This window comes from Eufriesea mexicana, unplaced genomic scaffold (genome assembly GCF_001483705.2).
Source record: "Eufriesea mexicana isolate 0111107269 unplaced genomic scaffold, ASM148370v2 scaffold3377, whole genome shotgun sequence".
NCBI lineage: Eukaryota > Metazoa > Arthropoda > Insecta > Hymenoptera > Apidae > Eufriesea > Eufriesea mexicana.
Genome location: NW_016911411.1, coordinates 762,010 through 781,767, shown reverse-complemented (window position 1 = coordinate 781,767; position 19,758 = coordinate 762,010). Strand labels below are relative to the sequence as shown.

Below are 19,758 nucleotides of genomic sequence, written 5' to 3'. Positions count from 1 at the left end.
ATGCCTTTCGCGATACCCATGGGAATTTTTGATTCCAGGACAGGAAGAGGTCGGTGAGATGGTAACTGCTTGGAGATGTTAGAAGATTTAAATAAGGTACGTAATGTTTTATTCTTGTTATAAAATATTTCCTTGCTGGATAAATTTAAAACAGTATTATGTACAAGGGGTTACAATAGAGCAACAATTGATAGGGTAAAACATGTTTATAAATGTTAGATATTTGCTAATACTTAATTATTTCAATAGACAAATTCGTGTAATTAAAATGTTAAAATGTTGGGGCTCGTATTTATTGTAAAACGCGATATTTATTAACAAATTTTCAGATAAATTATAAAGCAATATGTACAAGAAATTACTAACATCCGAGAATCTGGAATTTTAAGTTTCGGTTTTCAATGGGTATGTATTCGATTGATTTGACGATACCGGTGTTATGATACAACACCAGTTTCAGATTTTTAATGATTGGAGACATCTAATTTGCTATTAAATAGCGATTTCATCGTGACCAAAAATTTGTTATGATTCTCGCTCTTTTTGGGTTTCGTCGAAGATGGTTGAACAACAGATTTCTCGAAATTTGACATCATGTCTAACTGCTTTATAGGGACACCTGTTCCGAATTGCTCGGTTTGCGATTGTGGCATTTTGTCAAAAATAAATGTTTGTTTTATTCGATTCATAGCTTCTTCTGTAAAAAAATTTCATTACGATTAATAAATTAATTACTCCATTATTTGGAAATTAGATAAGGTCGAAACAATACTGTGGAGGTATTCAAGAAACTGAAATCTACTGATGACGGAAAATGAATAATAAGCTGGACGGAAATATAAAAATTCTCGTGGCCTGATAAATGGAGACAAAATTAAAATGACTCGTATCTCGAGAACAAAAAAAGATATAACAAGGGTATCCATGAAAAGGAAGTTTCAGAATTAGCACGATCATACTGTTTTTAAAATAGAATGTATTCATACTTACGTTCATTTTCATGAAGAACAAAGTTATCGAAGGCACTTAAATTCTTCATGAATAAATGGAATGAATCTTCGATATCCGACAATCGAATTACAAAATCGGGATCACATATTGCTAAGTGAGACAAGAATCTTATTCCGGCTCTCAGTACTTTTGACTGTTTCCTCTTCATAATTGACCAAGTGTCTTCGTCTGAAAACTTATCTTGATATATTTCACGTATACACATCTTGCTGGTCGCTGTGTTAAACGACGAGTGTTTGGCACAAATGCTTTTCAAATTGCAAAAATCTGTCTTTCGCACAAGAAAACTGTTTATATTAAAGTTTCCACTGACTTCTAGATTTGCCTCAGAACATTTACACAGTGTTTTAATAGTGAATCTTAATAACTTCATGCAACAATTACAAGAATTCAAGGTTTCTGATCTCAAAGGAATAATATCCGTGTGTAATATATATTGTACAAATTGTAACAATACATCTGTAATGTCTATTGCAGCTAGTAGATCGAACTGATGATTTTCCACCTGTGCTAAAAAAATTTGCAGCGGACAGGCATCTAAAACGGAAATTTTCGAATTTGTTATTAAATTAAAATTTACTTAAAAGAAAAAAAGATTAATTTACCTGGAGTAAAATGTAAAGAACCCTTCCAGTTGTTCACCGCCATTGATTCTACAAACACGATAATAATTTCGTTACGAAAATTATATTTTTGCTTACATTTTTTCATTATTGGTGTAATATACCGATATAAAATACTTTGTAGAAAAATAATACTCATTATTAGTATAACAAATTACATACGTGAATTAATACAAAGTTTCTTTAAATACGTTGTAGACTTCACAAAAATCATCATTAAACTGCTGACTAAAGAGTAACAATATGGTAAAGGTCTACAGAATACTATTTCCTTAAATATCTGGTAAATATATTCCAGTCTGAAACAAAAAAAAATTTTAATAGAAATATATATTTAGAAATGTACAAATATTATTTGCGTACCCTTCAGAACAGTAATCGACTTTTTTATGTACATTGTAAACAACCATCATAATTGCACATATAAGACCACTAAATTGATGAGACCTTCTCTAAAAATAATAAAAGTTTAATATTAATAAACAATCATTGTCTTTCATTATCAACTTATGTTTCATCTACATTACCGTAGTTCCAACTAAAACAACGAAATGCAATATCATCTTAAGCATCTCAAACTCATGATCTTTTTCCGACCATGTATTATAGCGAACCATTTGACATGAGTAAAGCTTATAAGATTCGTCCCTTTCTACGAGTAAACGTGTTTTTCCTGCAATATACTTGCTGAGGTAAGTCGATTCCAAAGCTACGTATGACAACAAGCCGAATACTCTTCTAGTTTCGACACCACGTTCGCATTCGTGCCATGCATTCGCAGAACATACACATTTCCCATTGAAGTCAGAACTCGAATATAAGGCAGAAAAATAAATATCGTTCATATCTCGAATATCGTCGTTTTTCATAGCTTGTGAAATTGTTTGAAGAACAATTATTATATTTAAAATTAATTCCCTCGCAGTAGAAACTAACTAAAATATTTTTTTTTTGTTAAAAATAATTTGTGAAAATAATATAAGTTATGATAATAAATAATTTACTTTATTTGTTATCGGTATAATATTTTCCGCCTCAAGTTCTGAACTTGTTTTTCGCTGAAGAACAGCTATTTCCGGTAAAATAAATTCCACCGATAATTTCTTATCGTCTATTATAGTCGTTACAGGTTTTACTAATTCCGGATTTTCTGTAAAAAAAAAAATGATAAAAATATAATTCATTTTTAAGTGAAATAAAAGACATAAAGTAAAAACTTCAACCGAAAAAAACTTTTACCGAATATTCTAAATGTATTTTCCTCTTGTAAAATAGGCAAATTTCGTCTTCCAGTTTTCTCTATAATTTGGATATCAACTACAGACTTCTCCGATTGCGAAGGATCATATATTGAATTCGGAATTGCTCCAAGAGGAAAATCTGCAATATGTCCTTATTAAATTTTTCATTAAAATTATTAATTTCCTCAAATTATAGTCCACTTACATGGATTCCATATTTTAAGAAAATAACTACTTTTATTCAGCATGTTGGTTTGTATACAAGCTTCTCTGACTTTTACTGGTTTTGTAATTGAAACTGATGATCTAAAATCAATTATATTAAAATATGAAAGAAAAAATATATTAAAAAAAAAAATATTTTATTTATTTACCGATTCATTAGTGAATTAAATTTGCTTTTATTCATAGGAACATTTAAATTTATAGTATGTGGTTCTGTTAATTTAACACTTCCACTTTCTAACAATTTACAACGTTCCATTAAGTTTCCTACTTCAAATGTCTAAAACAGGAAGAAAAAAATCAGAATTTATCGTATAAAATAGAATAAAAAGATTTGCTATTCATAAATACTAACTTGCAATTCAAATTGTGTCTTTAAATATTCCTTCTCTTTACAAATGGCATTAATTTCTGACCTATGTCGAGTTTCTTGTTCTTCAATAAAACGTGTTCTTTCTAATCTATCATTCTCTGCTCTTAACTGAGTTTGCTGCAATTGATTTCGTAAAAATACTGCTTCTCCCTCTTTAGTTATAAAATCATCTAATAATCTCTTATTTTCAAGTTTTAGCTTTTCCAGTTCTTTTGTATATCCTAATTCTAAAATTACAAATTATAGAATATAATAATATGGAAAAATATGATGAAAAAGTCAATTTTCTAAAATATAGTGTCCTGCAATATTACCTGAAATATCATTACCATCCAACTTAAATGTTGAATTATATACTTTTTTATTCATTAATTTATCTTCAAATTCTTTATAATTAACAGAAACTACAGTACTCATATCTTTTAAGTTCTCTACTTCTTTCCTATGATTACTATATTGTACTGCATATGTAGAAGCTTTTGATAATTTATAATTATTACCATTTAAATTAGAAACATTTCTACTAGTAGATGGTGTACTATTATATCTCTGTTTAAATGGGGATATTTGGTCTGTGTTAGGTTGACTTATAACATTATCTTCCTGAAAATTAAATAAACGTGATAAACAATTACACATCTATATAAGAACCTAAATAGATATAAAATGATCAAATATAAGCAATACCTGTAAGCAAGCTTGAGTTGCTACAAAATCCATTTCTTCAATATCTTCATCAGCAAAATCATCTCCCCAAACATCATCTGACTTTCCATGCTTTTTACTTGTTGACTCTTTATTATTTATAGAACTATTTACTCTCTTTATGTCATACTTTGGTCGTTTGGCAGGTAGAGAATGTTCATTCTGTCTGTTAACTTCTATTCGTTTAAACATTTTAACTTGCTTCAACTACAATATACAGTAAAATAAAAAAAAAATTTAATTATATTTAATATGTAATCCTGTTATTTTTGGTATCCAATTGAAGATACTTACATCATATATTATCTATTAACCTTATTTATTTGAAAATAATAAAATTGTTATTTAGAGCTACAATTTTTATGAATATTCCATTTCATTCAACTTTTAATAATACGATAAATAATTATTATAAAGTATCATCTCTTTCTTTTGAGTACTCATTCATTCTAACCCCGTAATTATTTTATAATTCCTGCTAAAATTGCCAGAATAATATAAAAATTTGATAAAGATGTAACAACTTTGTACTGCATGATACGTATGAATTTATTATAGAAGCCTGTTAGAACAATTAGAATGTCCGAAATTCATTTTAAACCAATAGTACAACAAAACTTTACTTTCAAAACGTACTGAGAGATGATATCATTCTACCTAAAGTAACGTATTACCAACATAACAGTGTAATTTAAAGACTAGTGGAAAAATATGTCAAACTAGTTCGTTTCTCCTATATAGAAGAAAAAATAAAAGACTCTATTCTCTATATAATTTAAATCGATAATAATATAAATAATTAATACTACAGGCAAAGTATATCCGCTGTGTATTCCCTCTTGCAATTTCGTTATATGTATATGTAAAATATAGAAGAGACGTATCACTCAATGTATCTCATTGTCTCACCATTTTAGTATTATTTTTAACATTAACGATTCACACGGAATAAAATTAAAATTTTAGTATTATTCGAAACTATTAAAATTAATTTTAGCTATGAGATTTTAAATAAGGTAGATGAAAGTATATTTCATAATACATAATACATTTTTTAATTTATGCAGAGAAATACAAAATGAGAAAAAACAAAGTATATACAAACAGAAATAACTTTATGAGATAAGAGGCATAAGATACTAGTAAATGGAAAAATTAACCCAACGATCAAACAAAAAATCAAGTTTAAAGATAATGAACCAATAATCAAAAAATATAAATCTTAAATCAACAAAAATTTACTTTGACGCGTTTGTCCTAAATGTATTTATATTTTTTCAGATTTTTCAAAGGAAAATTGTAATTTAACATTAGAAAAAAATATAGATTAGGAAACTTGAAAAAATAAGGTGCTTTTGCTCATAATTTAGACAAAAAAAATTGAATAAAACTGCGTAGGTTGATCTCGATGATTTTGAAGTATGTTATAAAGAACAAGACTTTTATGTAAACGATAATTCCTACTCAGTCTTAATTTTCGATATTTGCAAATATTACTATTCCATTCATTTCTGTCTGTACATACATGTTCTGAATGCATTACATCAAACGTGCGTCATCTGTGAAGAATCATTGCACGCCTCACAGTGTCCGAAATACTAAATATAAGAATAAAAATAGTTAAATTTAATCAGTCATCAGTGATATAATAATTTTCATTCTACATCGTACTAGTAAAACTATAAATGACACAAGGATAGTAAGGTTGATATTATATAGTTGGTAGAACAGTGAAATTATAAATTAAAGCATCTTATAATAGTACCGTCAAATTTCAGATTCAAAGTCATTCATGATCAAATATTTAATATCATTATGTGAAAACAAATTATGTATTTCTAAAATGTGCCTTCTAAATTATTATAACGAAAATATTATACCTAATTTTTTTTAAATATATCACAAACAAAGAAGCAGTTTTAAATTGGTTTGATATAAACCCGACTAAAATTCTTTATTTGTTGTATCCATGCTTGGAACATTTTAATATCTGACCGATTTTAGAATCTTATTATATCAGTACCACAGACTATATTTTATGATTATATAATATTTATCTGTAACCACGTGTTGTTTAAAAAATGGTTGTTTATTACCTGATATTATAATCTAAGACACATGATAACTTGAATTATATAAATATTACTTGATATTAATTTTTTGAACGAGATATTACTTATTAAAAATAAAAATTACGTGCAGGATTAAATTTATATATCTTTGGTTATGTTACCATTTAATTTTAAACATGACTGAAATGTTATATGAAATAAAGAAAATGAAATTTAAAAAGGAATTTTTACACAGAAAGACACTTACAAATGTATTATGACATTTACTTTATTGAAATTGTACCACAGATTACATAAGTAAAAGATTTATATTACAAGAAATTAGGAATGATATTTAAACTTATATTCAAATTATAATAATCATTGTGTAATTTCTAGTAATAATTTGTATTGCTTTTGTTATTGTATTAGAATATATATTTAGGCATTTGCAATTCCAACAACACCACAAGCGATACGAGCACCAGCATTTCCTGTAGTTTTTGATAATTCTACTCCACCTTTGCCAAGATCATCTGGATCAGCATGAACCTGTAATAAAAAAAAAATTAAATTATATCTACTATATATACAACATACAACATAATTAATTATAGAAATTCATAAAAAGGTATTACACAATACTTACTACAAGTGTTCTGCCAATTATGCTGTGTGGCCCTTGAAGTTGGATGACCTTGTCATTTATGTTAACACTAGCAACACCACTTGCATCTGCTTCAACATTTCCCAAATCTCCAACATGACGTACATCTGAATCAGGACCACCATGATCCTTTTTTAATGGATTAAAGTGTGCACCAGCACTTGTACAACCTGTTAAATGTATAAAAGTAATAATATTATAAATTTCAATGTGTATTTATATAAAAATTTCTTCATTACATATACAAATAACAACTATTTATGTCTAACAAGGTGGAATCATCTCATGGGTTAATATTTAATAAAATTAAAAAATTTTAGCAACAAAGTATTACATCTGTTTTTCAATTAATTATAAAAAATTTTCAATGGGTATCAATTATTAATGTAACAAGATGAAATCTTTTATAAAAATTGAAAAATTAAAAATTAAGATTTATTTATATTTACATGTTATTATCTGTTGACCTTTAAAATCCGTATCTGTTTCAAATGTCATCAAAGTTCCAACCAATACAATCTTTTTATGAATTAAACTGTACTTAATTATTATCAAAAAATTTGTAACGTCAATTACAAAGAATAAGATCATGAAACTATAAAATACTGACAATAATGCATACCATTAGTGTTATCGCCGAATTCATGAATGTGGAAACCGTGCAATCCTTTCTTTAAACCGGTTACCTGACCGGTGACCTTGACTGCAGCAGCATTTTCCTATTCAACAATTATAGTACAGAAAATAAGACAATATATATACAAGATAGAATAATACATTAAGTTAATATAATCAAAAAAATTATTTACCGGTTGTTCAAAATAGAGAGTGCCTTTGGCTTCACCCTGAAGGACGCACACGGCTTTAACCATCTTTAGAAGTTTCTCGACTACACCGAATGACAATCGCTTGTAAAATGTAGTTCTTCGGTAACAACTACCGTTTAGTTATGAAATGTAATTATCGTTTTGCTGAATCACGGACGCAAATACAGTGACGTATCGTATATTGAGCACGTCGGCTGATAAAATGATGACCTTACCGTTTAGCGAAAGCAATGAAGTATCATACGACGTTACAATCAATGACCATTAACGTACGTAAATACAGGATGAGCAGAGAAACCATTTGAAGTTACGCTACGCAAAGAGAAATTATGAAATAACTCGGTAGTTTGAAGTTTGCACTCGAGATGGCGTTATTCAGTATTAATTACTAGGGTAATTTTGACATATCACTTATTACATTACTGTGATTCCTTTCAAATCGATTTTTATATAAAAATTGTATCATACATACAGAGTACGTGGACTGATATTGATGATTTTGAAATATATTATAGAAGATAATATTTTTAATAATTTTTTGTATTTTTTTTAATTTTATATTTTTCCTCGAAAAACTAGCAGAATTACATTATTGTTTCAAGCTCCTTCGATCTATATTTCTTTTCGATATTAAAATACAGTCATTTTTGAAAAACCAGAGGAAAATCAAATTGAGAGCAAAGTCACTAAAGAAAATCTTCACCATAATTTGGAACTTAAAAATAATTTCGAATTACTAATAACTTCATGCAATAAATAATTATTCTTTTAATTTTCGTATACATGAGATTATTCAAAATAATTTAAAATGTTCATATTGCCGCACTCAATAATTAAAAGAAACGATATCGATACTTTAACATTACATTAAACTATCGAACTTCGAGACTCAGATAATAGCTGATATAGCAGTATCGAGTGTAGCGCTGGTCGTTTTGTATATACAGTGGTTTATATTAGAATTTATCAACTTCGAATTAAATCAAAAGTAATTATTAAAAATGAAAAAAGTTGAACATCGCAGTGTAACTCCATTAGTAGAGCTTATTAAAACTTTTGGTCGAAGTGTAAGTAATGTTTTAAAGTGTTCGTTTAATTTGCGTTTTATAGTGTTAATATTTTTAGATATTATGCAACTTCCTGCTTTTTTTTATTAACATATTGAAAACGTTTTCGTTTAATATCTGCCTTTGTTTAATATCGTTAATACTAATCGTTCAATAAAGTTAAATTTTATTTTAAAGATTGTTTCTATCTTTTTGGTTATGTATCGATTATTATTATATTTTCCAAAAGGAAATTGCGAAAAGTTACGGTTAACGTAACTTTAATATTATGTTTATTTAAAACTTTGAAATAAAATAATAATTTCTATGCATATGTGTATAAAAATAACTTAAAAATTGAAGAACTTTAATGTTAGTGAAAAAATATTTATGTGAAACGAAATGAATGTTACAGAGGAAGGTTGTACCATTTTTAAGATATACAGATGAAATTTCTGAACGTACACAACCACCTCCACATATACCTGATGGACCATATCATAAAACTTCAAAAGTGTATTATTATACTCGTGATGCCAGGCGTCTTGTACAACCACCAATTGTGATATTTTCAGAGAAGCAGCTAGAAGCAGGGTGATTATATTTTTAACTTTCTATATGTAGAAACTAAATACTGAAACAGTTACAAAAGGTATTGTTATAATACTGTTTAATGTAAAGTACATTGAACATAATTTCAGGGTAAGTGATGCGGTGCAAAAAAAATTGAATGAACCATATAAACGAATAGCAAAATAAGTAACATGAATGTTAATTGTACATTGAGTATAGTATATAATAGATAAAATTAATTCAAATATAAGAGTTACGTGTACGAGTAATGAGATATTAATAAGTTATTTGTAATTAAATTATAAATTATTTAATTATTTTCCCATTTAATGTTTAACTGATAACAGTACATAAATAATAAACAGAGGAATGTTTCTCATATACACATTTTCTGCTTGATAGCAGGTATATAGGATAATTTTTCCAAGTTATAATACATTATTGTTACATACATACAGAGCACAATGCTTTCATAAAATTTATGTGAATCGAAGAATAACATTGACACTGAGGGGTTTGTACAAGCAACAGATTCATTGCCGTTGCATCTAACGATATAGTACATGATGTATTCGTTTAACAATTTTCGCAGAAATAATAAATTTCTTCATTATAAATTAACAATCGTCAACGAAAGTCATGTAGAAACAGTAATTTAATAGGGAATTTGATTTTGATAATACTGTATCATGTCGTAAGTTTTCGTACGGAAATTGAGGTAGCTGTTACGTATAACATTGAGCATATAGGCCGCCGCTTCACGATCAGTTGCTGTCGGTACGAATCTGCCGCGTAAAAGTTTAATCGTTTGTCCACGGAAACATGGCAATCCGGTATCAAGCATTAGAGAAACTAGAGAAATAATAGCCTCTTGGTAAGGTCTGCAAAATAATATTATAATTTGATCAAAATTTCTGGAAAAAGCACTATTTCAAATGATGGTGATTGTTATTTCTAAACGAAAAAGAAAAAATGGGCAAGAAGATTTGATTAAATTATTTAACTATTGTATCAATTAATTATGTGTCATTTATATTAAATACTAAAACTTAAAGAATTATGTTTTCAAATCTTTTAAGTATTTATTTTCATTTACCTTACGGCGAGAAAAGCTTGTACACATAATTCCATAAACCAACGGAAAGGTGCAGCTTCCATTTTACCTCCCATTACAAGCACCATTTCATCAGTTAGCTTAATATCAGGCTCAAAGCCTAAATTACCACCAGGCGAACTTTCAAACATGAATCCAAAGTCGATATGTATGATATGACCTTCGGTGTCTAACATAATGTTGCCATTGTGACGATCTTTTATTTGTAAAAGATACGTGATAACACTGTAAGCAGCCATTGACTTTACGAAATTTCGGCGTACGTTTTGAAATTCTTTTGTTGTGTCATCCCCATAACGTGTGACGAAATATTGGTACATATCGATATCAGTCGTGCGACCAAGTTGATCGCGTGAAGTAGCATTAGGTACACATTCTATCACACCGCACTGAAATATGTATTAGTATTTCTAAACCTAATAACATTTATACAAAATGTACATTAAAATTCTTGTAACTATGAAGTTACTTACCCCAGGGGCTGTAGCTACAACTCTATATGGGAACAAGAACAAATTTAAACCAACTTTTTGAAATATATTCTTGAAAATACTAATCACTTGTAAAGCTAACATATCTTGTCTGACATCATCTCCAACTTTAAAAATAGCAGCTTGCCATGTTTCTTTTACTGGATCTCTTTTAATATCCACTTTGCCATTTGTTGATACTGCTAATGCAATATTTTCTAATTCGTTAATTCCATATTTTTGTACTTTAAAACGCGCCAAAAATGGTGCTTTTGCGGCACTGCAAATACAATAATATATCAAATACTAATAACTACAATACAAAATATTCTTAAAAAATAATATAAATATTTACCTCTGCATAGGAGTGCCACTTTGATAATCAATATCAATTACCATAGCTTCAGGATTAGACGGTAAATAGCAACCAGGTTGAACTTTGATTTTTGATAAAGCTCTTAAACACGCTGCTTTGCGTTCAGGGCCTTTAGGATATAGCCTTATTTCGCCTGAAATATTCGTAATTTTTTCGAAAAAGTCGAATTCTCTTTCATAGAACTGCTTTGCTGGACCAGATAACGATCCTAAAATACATTTTACGAGCGAATCTAATATATCATATAGAACAGGATCTATTTGTTTATCTTCGTCTATGTACATATTCGTATGCATGTTCCAAATTAATTGATGTGCTACTACCTATATCAAATTAAGAATAATAATCAAAATAGTAATTTTGTAAACAACAATAATGAATGAATAATACATGTAACACTCACTTGTGAACGCTTAGCGATCTTCTTTATAAATTCTATCACATAACCCATAGTATCATGACGTACAGCTTGTACAAGTTGTGGTATGTAGAAAAGTACAGCATCTGCTGGATAGCTACTTAGCACCTCTACTGCATATTGTGCAGAGATTGGATGATGAGGGAATTGACGAGAAAAGTACGCTAGAGCTTGAATAGGCGACACTCTCTCCCATGTTAGCATATACACCAACTAAAAAAATATATCGAATTAATAATTCAAAATGTGTAACTACATAAAATTTTCGAAATATTATTCAAGAAATATCCTTACTTCAGGTACATCATTAAGTAAAGTATCAGTCGTAACGAGATATTGTAAAGCTTCTGGGACATGCATAACTGGTACAGGTTTAAGACGAACAAGACCACATACTTCTTTAATAATAATTTCTGAATTTTTCAATCGAACTGGTAAAAATATAGCAAGAACAGGACTAATTTCCCACGCAAGGCGTGTATATTCTCGCCACCGATCGTTCATACCCTTAGCGCGCCATTCTGCAATACTTGATTCACCTGGAAGCGTAAGTTCTTGTCTTCCACTAGGATTCCTCCAAACCTGTCAAAAGCACCAAGGGGTATTAAAACATTTAGAAAAACAAATATAGACTGCAAAATTTAACTTACCAATAACATCTCTATTTCAACTGCTAGTAGTTCAAGAATCAAGTTTCTTTTCTTTATATAATCTTTTACGAAAACGCTAGCATTCATGACACGCTTACTACGATTACTACGTTTACCCAGTGTATTACTACTGGTAGACATTGGAACTGTATTAATCCATACACTCGTCGATGTTTTCGAATATTCAGTATTTGTTGTACCTAAAGCTGTACTCAAAGAGCTAATTGTTTCACTAGCTCCAAAACCACCAGTTGAACACGATTGCGGTGTTAACATTTCAAATTCACTTTCATTACCTGTCATTACTAAATATTTTTTATCACTGTGCATTACCTGTAAAACAATGAAATGAATATTACTAAGAAAAAGAACCAATATTTTTTAAATTGCGACTATTCTACTAACTTGCCAAAAACGGATAAGTGTAACTAAATCTTCATGAAGTTGTTCTAATTCTTGCGTTGGTACTTGACGATCACGACAGAAATAATCCAAACAATTACAATATACGCGTTCTCGTAATACATTTTTGCTCAATGTCCTATGAACAAAATTTATTACTTGCTCGGTTACTTCTAAAGGCATTGAGTTTCGTATGCAATATGGTACCTTGCTAAGATATCTCCTTGAAGAAGAAGTAGTCCACAAGAAAGCAATTTAAAACGCACTCCAACCGCAGCAACGTGACGACTCATTCCAGGTTCTTCGCCGGAAGCACCAACAGTCATGGGCAATGACCGATGTAACAATGTAACAATCATATCAACTGTTTCTTGACAACAATATTTAGCAGTTTCGATTAACTCTACAATAAATGTAACCCAAATATCGTGAGGTTTCACTTGCGGAGGATTTGGACCTAACTTGCAACCCTCGTATACTGCTAACGGACTAACTTCTTCTTCGTCGGGCGCAAATAATCCCATTCTTTTGTCAACGGTATACTGCCATGCTACGAGCATTTCTTGTAAGAATCGCAGCTTTAAATCTGGCCGCACAGTGAGTATCCACTGCCAACATTCAACTGCTGTGGTCATAGCTGCAGGAGTGAACAATTCAATTTGAGAAGAAGCTACTGTATGCAATAAACGTCTATGTGTCCCTGTAAATGAAATTAAGATATAATGAATTGGAAAATGAGATTAAGTAATTTTCAAAAATATGTTGTTTTCAATTACCAGGCATAGAGATTAATAATGCAGTGGCACGCCAAAGAGCACTACGATGATTTACATCATTTCGAGCACGGCAAGCCATCCATACAGCATCAATTAACAAATCAACAACTTTGTTTCTGATTTCTTCGAATGATATTTCAGAAGTAGATGATTCGGTTTGCGCCAATGATAGCATTCCCGCTATTTCTCCAGCGTATCGTGATCGTGTCGACATCATTGATAGAAGCCAAGAGCTGGCTCCTTTTGGACCACGAGGTCTTTTATCTAATGAATTAGTCTATAACAAAGACATTTTATTATTTTTAAAATAAAGTATTTTTAGGTATTAAAAATATTATTTTACATTTGGTAAAGCTGATGCTGGAATAGCAAGGTCCACAAATTCTAGGACCGAATCCGTTGATAAACATAAACCAGAATGATGTTTTAATCCAGAAGATGGAATTTGGTTTACATATTCCTGTAAATGTGATCTAGTGGCTTGAGGTGCCCATTTCATGGCTTCTTGTACTATACCCTTACACCTCGCAGTGAAATCTTTCACGATGGTCTATATAGTACATTGATATTTAATTTCAATATTTGCGTAATTTGAGTTTATCATGCGTGTATTATTAATATACGTACTTCTCTTGCCTCAAGTGTATCCATAAGTTCAATACTGTATGGTGTACTAGGTATTCGTAAAATTGGTGTCTCTTCGTTTGGATCAATTTGCAACGAGAATGATAAAATCTATACAAATAATAATGTCATCCAGTATAATAATACATAAATGTAGAATAAAAGGGAATTCATACCTGTAATATATCCAACATACTCCAAAGTACTTTGCAATTCCATAAAAGATGCGGAAATGCATCTACCAATGCACTAAGATATTTATCTGCTATCCGTCTAATCTGCTTATGTACATGATTAAAATAAACCAGAAGAAATTGAGCATGATTTTCGAGCTCTTTTTCACGTCTTTCATCTTTCGGTTTACGCTGCATAACATCTTTAAATTTTACAAAGACAGAGTCAGCAACACAACATATACATTGCCACATACCACTTTTATCTTTCTGTAGATCTGTGTCGCACAAATATTCCATTATTGGTTGTAAACTAGGTTCAGGACTATTGGCTACTCTCAATGTCTCTAACCAATAGACTGATAATAAATATGTGCACTGTGCAAATTGTAATTTTGTTACATATTGCGATATATCGTTAGTTCTGTGAAAAAACAGTGGTTGTATTATTGTATTTCGGAATAAATTTACAAAAAAAGCGAAAAGAATATATACCGAGTGCTTATTTTTAACACTTGACTCCTTAATTCTTGTAATTCATTCAAAGAAACGCTATCATTTCGCACAGCAGAGGTATACTGCAATTCTCTCATTTCAAGTCGTGCACTAGTTTGCGAAATAAGATAAGGCGATTTTACAGCGATTTCTTTGACGCCTTCATGCCATTCTCCAGGCCACAATCTTGATGCCTGATCACCGGCAAAACCCATTACCACACAATAAAGCCAGAAATCTTTAAAAAGCTTTAAAAGTCTTTTTTGTGGGTGTCGTATAGGTGGAAGCCGCCGCACTAATATAGCGATTACAGGAATAAGTACACCTAAATTTCCTGCACTACTTGCTGCTTTCTAATATAGGATATAATGATTAAAACTCAATTTTAGAAACTTTCACACAATTACTAAAATCATCAGTTTTAATTACCGTTACAGTAATATTATTTGACGCCTTATCACTGGCGCGTTTACCCTCTAATCCAAGTTGAACGAAAAGTTCAAGCAAATGAAGAAGTAAATCGTCCAATTCTGTCTCACCTTGAAGATTTGCTGCTATATTTGCAAGAGCATTTGTGACTGCCTTTGCTACGTGACAATACTGCTTGCGATCATCGTTCGAAGCGTAAGTTGCTGTACTCGAGCCCAGTGACATAGAGAACATTTGCATTATACCTTCGTAAATCTGAAAATAAAATACATTTTTGTATATTATTATGCTGCAATTTTTATACGAAGTTGTAACTAATTTACTTAATAGTTACTAATTTTAAACCGAACCTTTGATTCGCATTTTGCTATGATCATACATCCTAGTTGATCCACTATCAGAAAATCAAGATCACTCGGGGTGCGACAAAATAATTGCTGGAAAAACGGAAATATTGTACGCATAGTTTTTGGAGTGTCTTTCAATGCAACAGCAACGTGTCCCAACATGATTACTATATTTTTCGAAATTAATTCGCTATTCGTCCTATCATCGGATTCACTAAAAGTATTGAAATAAATAAGTAAGATATAAAAACAACGATATAAATTCAAGAAACTGATTGAGATATAAAGCGATACCCGTCACATATATCGGCAGCGAATAATCTATTCGACACACTGGCAACTAATGCCGGCACACAATCTGGATTTACAGAGTGAGCAGCTTCTAAAGCAATACAAAGATTGCCAATAGCTGCATCTCGCAGTTTTTCAAATGCTGTTTGTATCGAGGAAGTAGTTTGTTTTGGATCTTGTATATCTTTTCCTTAAAAGTGGTAATTTTATCATTGAGTTTATATATTACATTGATAGTAATATAAAGTTAACGTTTATTGGCAATTTTATGCTACCTCTTTCGCTTTGTTGACGATGTAATTTAAGTAGTATGGGCGATGGAACAACAAGAAAGTCTCGAAGGTAATATATAGACGTACTTGCTATATTAGGAAACTTTTGCGCTAATTTTCCTAATCCTTCAAGGCATACCATTAATAAAGGCATATGTGCCAGCACCAATTTTGGTCCATGATTAGAATTAATTTTTTCAACTAAACGACCGCATAAACTATCCGCACCTGTAAATAATATTTAAATCCATAAATAACATTTGCAAATATATGTACACTGTCATTCGTGGATTTGATAACTGTTGTTAATTCTAACAAATCCTTCCAAGAAATGAAGAGCTCTGTATGGAAATTAATCTCTCAGTAACAATGATTTAAAATAGCAGTGCATAGAAGTATATATCGTGGTAATGGTCTTGCCTATGAATATTTGTTTTTCATTTCTGCATTAATAATTGGACAAACAGTTAGAATGAGCTAAGAGAATTACGTTTAGTAGAATAACAATCAGATCAACAAAGGTCACAGGAGAACCGCGTTAACGCACTATCAGACTAGGAGGTGTATTCGTTAGTTAAAACTATTGAAGGTTATCATAAATGTAGGACAATCAATCGAAATGCAATATAAGCTAAATTCGAATACCCTCGCCAATCAGCATCGAACTGATATCTGCGAATAGCGCGGACAAATCATACTGGTCTCTCACTGGAAAAATAATGTAATGATCTATAGATAATCCTACCGACACAGAAGACTTGGTTTTAAATAGTAATTTTACTAAAACATAACAAGATTATTAAAAACATATGTATATGGTTTTTCAAACTATATTCAAGCACTGATTTATAGTATTGCTTACCAGTTTCATCACCAATTGCCCAAACAAGAAGATCAACACACGCAGAATTAGCCATAACGTTTACTTTAAATCTATTTACAGTTCGAAAATTAGTATCCATATCTTCACGTTCACTTGCATCATGTTGACGTGATTGTAATTCTGTCTGGCCAGATAAAAAAAGCCCCTTTACAAATTCTTGCACATCCCTTGTGAAAGGAGTAGGCAAATCGCGTTGATTTTGTAATAATTCCCGTAAAAGGGCGACCATTACTAGATTCATTGTCTCATTAAATGTTCGGTAAGGAAATATTTGCACCTGACCAGAGTTATAAACCTGCAAAGCAAACAAGTACATAATCAAATTAAACCTACAACGCAATGATATAAAATTTTATTATAAAATAAAGTAACTAACTTGCTCGGCTTCTTCATCAAGAAACGTTAAAATTTCTTTAGTCAGCAATTTCTTTGCTAAAGCTAGTACACTTTGCAAATGCACTACATTAAATTGCATACCAGCTCTTCTTTCAGGGCTCTCATTGCATCTCATTTGTGGAAACTGATTGAAACTTGATCCATATCTACTAAAAAAATACGTGGCCGGATCGTAGGGTATTGATAAATAAGACCGTAACGACGGTCGTTTGGCACAGGGATAATCGTAATCCCCGGTCAACAGACTAGGTGCAGTATCTATAGCCGAATGAGGATTCAAGTTACCACTTAACGACCGAGGAATAATCGGTCGAAAGTTCGAAAAACTATGTTGCTTTTTATCTGATGTTAATCGCATTTCTGCATTTGGTATTGAGAGGGGTGGTTCTGGTCTTGGAAAAATACGACAAAGAAGAGGTGGATCGGTATACGCAAAGCGACCCATAGATCGAGCTAAGCCTATTAACACAGGAACTAAACATTTACACAATGATACTGAAAAAAAAGGGCAAAAATATGATTATAATTATATATAATTACATAAAATATATTCAATGATAAAAATACATACATTTTGCTTGCATTCCTCTATTGCCATTTTGATCTTTATATCCCCTAATGAGATTTGTTAACACTGCCAATATTTCTACTTGAGTAGAAATTATTTCTTCACGTACAGGTTCACATCTAGCTGCAACATCACTAAGTAATGTGTTTAAGGAAAAGCTAAAACGTTCAGCAACAGGAATACGTTCACTAGGTGAACATTTGACTTCATCCAACCACACAGCTTTTGGAAGACCACGTAATAATCGTAGAAGATAAGGTAATATTTTATCCCGATGTTGTAGACCAGATTCCAAAAGGTATATTCCTAATGCAATGGTTGTATCTTGACCTCTTTGATCTAGCCGATATATACCTTGAGCAGATTCTTGTGGGCATAACTTGAATAACTGTGTAACCTATATTAAAAACAAGTTTCTTTAATAATTATTGAAGAATAATTGTTAATAATATTAATACAATATAAATATAACTCTGTAAATCAAATATATGATTTAAGACAAAGTTCCATAGACACAAACATTGCAAACTTTTGTTCCTTATTAATATAAATGGCATTTAATGACATTTATTAATTGTCACTACAGTCAAAATTAATTTTAAGTTATCAATATTATTGTACATACTTTTTTTTTATATAGCCTGAGAAAGGTACAATAAATACTCACATAATATACATTATAATAAAAATCATAATTTTATTTAAAATCAAGTACATATAAATGTTAATTACATAAGAGATTATTATGATATAATACATCATTTCCTTTAAGAATATTTCATATCTGACTTGTTAGTATAATTGTAATTTTTTAATTTATGTATCATATATTAATGTACATTAGATTAACATAATTTAATAGCTAGAATAAAATCTTGCAAATTAATAAATATAAAAGTAAAAATTAAAAGATTTGTCAATAAATAAAAATATACATATTCTGCAATTTTTTATTTGCAAAATTGTGTCTACAAAAACAATTCCTTAAACAATGAAATATGTCTGGAACATATGTCGAAATTCATTTATTTAATAGCATAATGACGTTAATAATTAACTGCAAACATTTCATTAGTGCATTAGATGACTAGTAGATTGTCCTTAGAATTATATCACAAGATGACATATCAGGATATCAGCTGACACGTCCTTAAAATTAACCTAATCCTAATTAAATGTCAAGTTTTTTACTGATATGTAATACGTTAATTTACAATAGATGATTAATAATTAACGCACCTTTTCCCATGGTGTAGGTTTTATTGCTGCTAGACATCTAGCTAAATGTTGGACAGCTTTCGAGAAAAATAATTTCTCGTCTGCCACCATTTTGCCCACTGTCCACTTGCCGTATGATTCCTGTAAATATCGTCTGCTTGTCTCACTGACAGACCGCCTTTCGCTATTCGACCTATCGATTGCTCAAATTCCATATTTAAACTTGCACAAGTTGAAATTTAGTTTATTTCTAAAAATTATCAAACGCATATCAAATTTTAATGACCAAAAATTTAATTTTTTTATATAATCGTGTAAAACAATTAAGTGAATAGCAGTAACTGCATAAATTTATAGTTAGTTATATATCTTGCTATTAAAAATCGATAGTAATTTACAAGTTGATATATCGATTCTGTTTCTTAAAGTCATCGTTTAAATTTTGTGTTAACGGTAGTGATTCGTAAGTGAATGAATATATTAAATAAGATTTTAATTCCAAAACTTATAGATT

At 30.2% G+C, this 19,758-nt stretch overlaps 4 protein-coding genes across 5 annotated transcripts; 1 reads left to right on the top strand and 3 right to left on the bottom strand.

Moving 5' to 3' along the window:
• Nucleotides 1–286: 286 nt before the first annotated feature.
• On the bottom strand, nucleotides 287–4,550 carry mus304 (mutagen-sensitive 304). The gene is made up of 14 exons (XM_017904796.1): nucleotides 4,473–4,550; nucleotides 4,161–4,385; nucleotides 3,788–4,076; nucleotides 3,456–3,700; nucleotides 3,250–3,380; nucleotides 3,081–3,181; nucleotides 2,874–3,014; nucleotides 2,639–2,784; nucleotides 2,157–2,569; nucleotides 1,998–2,081; nucleotides 1,797–1,933; nucleotides 1,617–1,664; nucleotides 991–1,548; nucleotides 287–697 (listed from the first exon to the last, which is right to left on the bottom strand). Exons 2-14 carry the CDS (start codon nucleotides 4,368–4,370, stop codon nucleotides 465–467), a joined length of 2,736 nt encoding a protein of 911 aa, XP_017760285.1. The 5' UTR covers nucleotides 4,371–4,385; nucleotides 4,473–4,550; the 3' UTR covers nucleotides 287–464.
• Nucleotides 4,551–6,500: 1,950 nt separating this feature from the next.
• Nucleotides 6,501–8,001, bottom strand: Sod1 (superoxide dismutase 1). The gene is made up of 4 exons (XM_017904790.1): nucleotides 7,706–8,001; nucleotides 7,519–7,615; nucleotides 6,879–7,066; nucleotides 6,501–6,781 (listed from the first exon to the last, which is right to left on the bottom strand). The coding sequence occupies exons 1-4, from the start codon at nucleotides 7,766–7,768 to the stop codon at nucleotides 6,671–6,673; spliced, it is 459 nt and encodes a 152-aa protein (XP_017760279.1). The 5' UTR covers nucleotides 7,769–8,001; the 3' UTR covers nucleotides 6,501–6,670.
• A 626-nt stretch (nucleotides 8,002–8,627) lies between these two features.
• LOC108550898 (NADH dehydrogenase [ubiquinone] 1 alpha subcomplex subunit 7) lies at nucleotides 8,628–9,569 on the top strand. Its single transcript, XM_017904798.1, has 3 exons — nucleotides 8,628–8,790; nucleotides 9,185–9,363; nucleotides 9,471–9,569. The coding sequence occupies exons 1-3, from the start codon at nucleotides 8,725–8,727 to the stop codon at nucleotides 9,526–9,528; spliced, it is 303 nt and encodes a 100-aa protein (XP_017760287.1). The 5' UTR covers nucleotides 8,628–8,724; the 3' UTR covers nucleotides 9,529–9,569.
• Nucleotides 9,570–9,720: 151 nt separating this feature from the next.
• Nucleotides 9,721–19,553, bottom strand: Pi4KIIIalpha (phosphatidylinositol 4-kinase III alpha). 2 transcript variants are annotated; one of them, XM_017904823.1, is made up of 23 exons: nucleotides 19,266–19,553; nucleotides 18,030–18,423; nucleotides 17,439–17,953; nucleotides 17,042–17,357; nucleotides 16,825–16,959; nucleotides 16,183–16,407; nucleotides 15,911–16,097; nucleotides 15,620–15,830; nucleotides 15,270–15,524; nucleotides 14,841–15,193; nucleotides 14,349–14,769; nucleotides 14,176–14,283; nucleotides 13,892–14,098; nucleotides 13,549–13,825; nucleotides 12,980–13,472; nucleotides 12,776–12,911; nucleotides 12,371–12,703; nucleotides 12,015–12,302; nucleotides 11,706–11,933; nucleotides 11,282–11,625; nucleotides 10,930–11,206; nucleotides 10,439–10,845; nucleotides 9,721–10,223 (listed from the first exon to the last, which is right to left on the bottom strand). In XM_017904823.1, exons 1-23 carry the CDS (start codon nucleotides 19,353–19,355, stop codon nucleotides 9,998–10,000), a joined length of 6,426 nt encoding a protein of 2,141 aa, XP_017760312.1. In that variant the 5' UTR covers nucleotides 19,356–19,553; the 3' UTR covers nucleotides 9,721–9,997. The 2 variants fall into 2 exon arrangements, with proteins under 2 accessions (XP_017760312.1, XP_017760313.1); XM_017904824.1 differs by lacking the exon at nucleotides 16,825–16,959 and having other exon boundaries at nucleotides 9,998–10,223; nucleotides 19,266–19,355.
• Between the last annotated feature and the right edge of the window lie 205 nt (nucleotides 19,554–19,758).